This window comes from Agrilus planipennis, unplaced genomic scaffold (assembly GCF_000699045.2).
Source record: "Agrilus planipennis isolate EAB-ADULT unplaced genomic scaffold, Apla_2.0 scaffold1, whole genome shotgun sequence".
NCBI classification, from domain to species: domain Eukaryota; kingdom Metazoa; phylum Arthropoda; class Insecta; order Coleoptera; family Buprestidae; genus Agrilus; species Agrilus planipennis.
In genome coordinates this window covers 4,518,315-4,523,723 of record NW_020442466.1, presented here as the reverse complement: position 1 = coordinate 4,523,723, position 5,409 = coordinate 4,518,315, and the positions used below count along the sequence as shown (strand labels likewise).

At 34.5% G+C, this 5,409-nt stretch overlaps 1 protein-coding gene across 1 annotated transcript in view; it reads left to right on the top strand.

Moving 5' to 3' along the window:
* Positions 1-2,837: 2,837 nt before the first annotated feature.
* Positions 2,838-5,409, top strand: part of LOC108733312 (nitric oxide-associated protein 1) — an 11,350-nt gene continuing 8,778 nt past the window's right edge. Inside the window, exon 1 of the mRNA XM_025981163.1 lies at positions 2,838-4,997. Within this exon, the coding sequence (XP_025836948.1) occupies positions 2,910-4,997 (2,088 nt within the window). The 5' untranslated portion in view covers positions 2,838-2,909. The remainder of the gene's footprint in view (positions 4,998-5,409) is intronic.

Genomic DNA, 5,409 nt, shown 5'->3' with positions numbered 1-5,409 from the left:
CGTATGTGCTAATGTGCGCCGGGACAATTTAAAATGCAACTTATAATTGAGCTATTTTTCGATTTCTAGTGAACTAAATTGATAAATTTTCATCTAAAAATTACGTTTTTCCATGTACATGCAGTTAGGGATGCAAATTTATATCTTTTTTTTTGTTAATTAAATTTGTAATTTAATATGTAGACAACCGAACATACAATTCCAATAATATAAATACCAAGAAAGTTACAAACTCTATTAATTAGTGATATTTTTAAAGACATTTAGTAAAATTTTGTTGAGCCTAATCTAAATAAATTTTTCAAAGTTGACTTTTTAAACTTATTTTTCAACTTTTCAAAGATTTCAGTGAAAAATGATGATAAATTCGTTACAATTTATTTTGAAATATTAATTATAATTATTGTTTTTGTTACTTATAATCAAATCAGTTTAATGAATTCATATAAAATTATCAAAACGAAATTATATAGCCAAATGTTTATTATTCCATTTGGTTTAGAGCGAAGTAAAATATCCAAATGATCTATGTTTATAGTGTTTTTTTTGGAATAAAATGCTATTTATGGATTTACTGATAGAAACAGATACATACGCGATTTTCACATGTTTTATTAATAGGTTTTGTAAATTTAAAAGCACGGAAACAAACAGATTTACGATTTTGCTTCACATGTTCTAAATACTGAAATTACATCCTTTTTATATCCGGGCTTTAATTAATCAATAGGACGCACAGCATTTAAATTCTACGTTTCGATTCGCAAATTAATTACCTATCAAAAAACTATCAAAAAGTTGAAATGATAAGCATGGCAATGGCGCTTATAGTGTACGGTGACGGGGGTGAGAATTTATATCACCCTTACAGTAATCAATAAAGAACGGATCGGGAAATGTCCCGAGAAATCGGGACAAGTCGTGTGTAGGCGAGTTGTAATTTTATGGACGAAAAATTTTAGTAACTCGACGTCCAACATACTTAAAGTTAGCAGAGGTCTTACTTAATTTAAAGTTATTTAAAAAACGCAATGACGCAAGTACATTTATAAAACAAGCGGTCGCCAGTTATGAAACTAAGAAACATTTCAGACGTTTCAGTTAAAAGATGCATAAGTGGTCATCAACTATATAGCTAATAACAACAGAGAAAAAATGTTAATAGCTACAGTAAGTTTTCAAAATATTCACTGTGCATACACGTAATAGTATTGTAGTTAGAGATATTAGTTATATTCGACTTTACTTTTTATTGTTAGTAAATAATACTGACGGAATCAATGAATGAACTAATGTTTATTAGAAACGTTTGTAAATACAACGTTATTAATTGCATGAAAAATAAACAATTGGTAAGTTGTCCCAATGTTTTATAAATATAGCTCCTGTTGTTGTTATTGTACAATAATATTGCTTGTAGACAATCGATTAGTAGATGTTGTTTTGTTTTTTAAATAAATAAAGTTAACCATAACAATGTACAAAGGTCGAAAAAAAAAAAAAAAAAAAAAAAAGAACAAAAAAAGATTTATTATACTTCACGTTAATAACTGTCGTAGGCTATATGGAGTACTTCAATCATTTTAAACATAAAGCAATCTGTTAAAAATTTATTGTAAACAATTTATAAAGTGTAGAAAAAATTACATGTAGGTACTGCATGTGTAAGAGATTAACTTTATGGTTTTTGCATTCAACTTATTTTAATTACGTTGTCAACCTTGAAATTGTTTGCCATTAAAAAACAAATTATCACTTTAGTTATTTAACGAAAGTTTGATACATTGATGTTTATAATGTTTTATTATTTCGTAGTTTTAGACGCAGTTTCTTTTTTTCCAATTAATTCAAAACTAATTAAATTGTGAGTTAATAGCTACGTATACACATAGACCTATAGAATTCTTGAAGATAATGAAGCCCTGTATGTTACAGTGTTTGGTGTTTATTGGTTTCTTGTGTAAAGGTCAAAAAGTTTATGAGTGCTTACTCTATTGATTACCTACATAATTTTACTGATGAATCCTTAAAACAAAGTCAATTTATTTCTTTCAAGCAGATCCACAATAGCATCCTTCAACAAACACGATTATAAATTAATGTAGTCGAATTTTTCGTAAAGAATCACACATATATCTACAAGGTACGAGACGAGAACAAAATTGGCCGAAAAGTATTAAAGTATTATGAAAAATAAGATTACACGATTTATTAGTTTCTATTCTTCCATCCGTTCTCAGAGCATTCATTTTCCTGTGCATCTAGCCACTTTTACGATGATTATTATTAGAATACTAAATGAATCTTAATGGTTTTAAGCTCGATGTAATAATAATTGTTAAACTTTGTAAATTGTAAACAATGCATAAAGATGTTACTGCAACAATTCATCCTAAAACAGCTAAGATAAAATTTACCCATGTAGNAATGATGGCCGACAACTGCAACAATTAAAAAAGAATGATGGCCGACAACTGCAACAATTAGAAAAGAATGATGGCCGACAACTGCAACAATTAAAAAAGAATGATGGCCGACAACTGCAACAATTAGAAAAAATGATGGCCGACACAACGTCATTGAGGAGCAATAAAAATGGCCGGAGGCAGGGGGAAGAAAATATTAATTTAGGCTGTACAGTACCATTTTAAGGTACCTGTGATAGAAAAAGGAATTACTGTTACAAAGGATTAATTAGAAGTTTTCTTAAATAAATTCTGGTTGAATTTGAACTTTGAAAGAAATTTCTAAGATTTATAATGAGTAATAATAGTTCTTTTTGATATCTTATGCAATATTTGAAGAAATATGTAAAGGCCATGTCCGGTATCAGAAACACTACGAGTTGCTTTTTGAGGTTATAATAACAAAGATGTAAACATTAATGTACGTAAAATTAAAACCGAAATATGTTATTTATAATTAAAAACTGCCATAAAATAAAGCAACAAATTATATGTAAAGTATGTCGCTTACAACATAGTACTCAGTTAAAAGGAGGTAGTACCGAAAGCCCCCGAAAAAATGTGGAAGAACTTATTAAAAAACTCGACAAGAAGATATTATTTAGCAGTTACATGAACGTGAAGTACTCGCATCTGAAGTTTACAAAAGGGAAAACAGTGTCCGAGAAGCTGCGGCATTTAGAAGAGGATAATCTGAAGAGTCTTCGTTTCGTCCAGCCCCTACCAGTTTACTTAAAATATAGGGATGGAGAACAGGAGGATCTTGAATCGTCTAAAGTCGATTGCAGTCCTGACGTGGTCCAATTCCCCTTCAGCGTCACCCATACAGAAATTGCTTCTGATACTAATGGACAACCTGAGGATTTGTTGGAAACCGAAGCTCCATCAGAAGCTGCTATTTCTGAAGTTAAGAAAAGGGAAGAGTTACTAAAAGAAAGAAAACAAAAATGGATGTCAGCGTACGAGAACTACCCCTATGACTTGATGCAGGAGCAAGACGAGATAGATGATGACAATTCCTTCACTCCACTAGTGAACTATGGGACCCCTGATCCAAAATCCAGAATCAGCAAAATTCCCTGTGGAGGTTGCGGGGCCTTTTTACACTGCAAAGACGCCTCCATCCCCGGATATATTCCGTCAGAAATCTTCAAAACTTTCCGCACCCACGAAGTGGAAGAGATACGCAGTATCGTGTGTCAACGTTGCTATTTCCTCAAGGAATTCAACACCGCCCTTCAAGTACGAGTATCACCCGACGAGTACCCCAAAGTGCTCGAAGTGATAAGACGCGAGAAAGCATTGATTTTGTTACTGATCGACCTGCTGGACTTCCCGTGCTCCATATGGCCTGGCATAACTGACATAATAGGCAGGAAGAAGCCAGTAATGATCATCGGTAACAAGGTTGATCTCCTCCCCTCCGATAGCAGCTCGTATTTGACACGTATTAAGACCGTTTTAACTGAAAGCGTAAAAGAAATGGGATTGGAAGCCACCAACGTGGTACATACCGCCCTTATATCGGCTCTGACCGGTTGGGGGGTGGAGGAGCTAATCACAAAGATCCACAGCGTATGGGGAACAAAGGGGGACATCTACCTGGTCGGATGTACCAATGTGGGAAAGTCCAGTTTGTTCAACGTTTTGCTCCAATCCGACTTTTGTAAAGTCAAAGCGTCTGATTTGATCCACAGGGCAACGACAAGTTGCTGGCCGGGTACTACCCTGAATCTGCTGAAGTTCCCGATCCTCAGGCCTTCAGGATGGCGCTTGTACGTACGCACCAAACGTCTTAATTCGAGTAACAGGATCGCGGCCATGGAACGTAGGCTGAGAAAGGAGATGCTGAAGCAAACGAGAAATCCCAAATACGCAACGTTGATTGGCCACATAGATAAAACATTTTCGGAAAATGGAATGGAGAAGCAACGTGAATTTTCTTCCCCGGAACAGATGGGAATCGACGCGACTGATCCCGAATACGCTATGGGGAAATGGTGTTACGATACACCGGGTGTTGTCCGGCCAGATCAAATAATCCACCTTCTCACTACCGAAGAGTTGACCAAAACCTTGCCCAAAAAGCTCATAAGGCCATACACCATTCGAGTAAAACAAAATAGTACCGTTTTTATCGCTGGTTTAGCCCGGTTGGACTATTTAAAAGGTCCCGATAGCGTTCTTCTGACAATATTTCGTTCAGAACATCTCCCTATTACGGTCTGTAAGACCGAGGATGCGGAGGAGTTGTACGAAACGTTTGTCGGGACGGAGATGCTTTCGGTACCAGAAGGTACTGACCAACGGTTACGGGAATGGCCGGGATTAAAAGCGGGCGATTCGATGACGATAGACGGAATCCATTGGGATGTTTCTTGTGGTGATATAGTGTTATCTAATGCGGGATGGATTACAGTGACTTTCGGCGGTGACGTAAAAGCTGAATTCAAACCATGGACACCTGAAGCCCGAGGGATATTTTTACGGAAAAGTTTATTGCCGTTTGCAGTTACACTAAGAGGGAAGAAAATTAGAAGAAGTTTAGCTTATACGTCAAATAAAATATTCATTGAATAAATATATTCATTTTTGAGTTCAGTTTTGTTTTATTTTTACAAAATCCTATTCATTTCTCAATATATTTTTAGTGTAAAAGTTCGAAGAAAACATTGATTTGCGCAACTTATTAAATTGTTATTAATTTAAACATTTACAATCGCTATTTCTCATTAGATTAAAATAAATTGTACGATCATTTCAAAAAATCGTTAAATCTTGATAAAATACGAACAAAATGATCGTCAAGTAGAATAAATCTTCTCTGCTGCCTATTTATTATTTTTACAAAAGAGAGAGAGAACAATAAAAGCGAGATAGTACATTATCAGTAAAAGATAACAATTTATTACTCATACGGCTGGAAGCAAACAGATAAAGACAC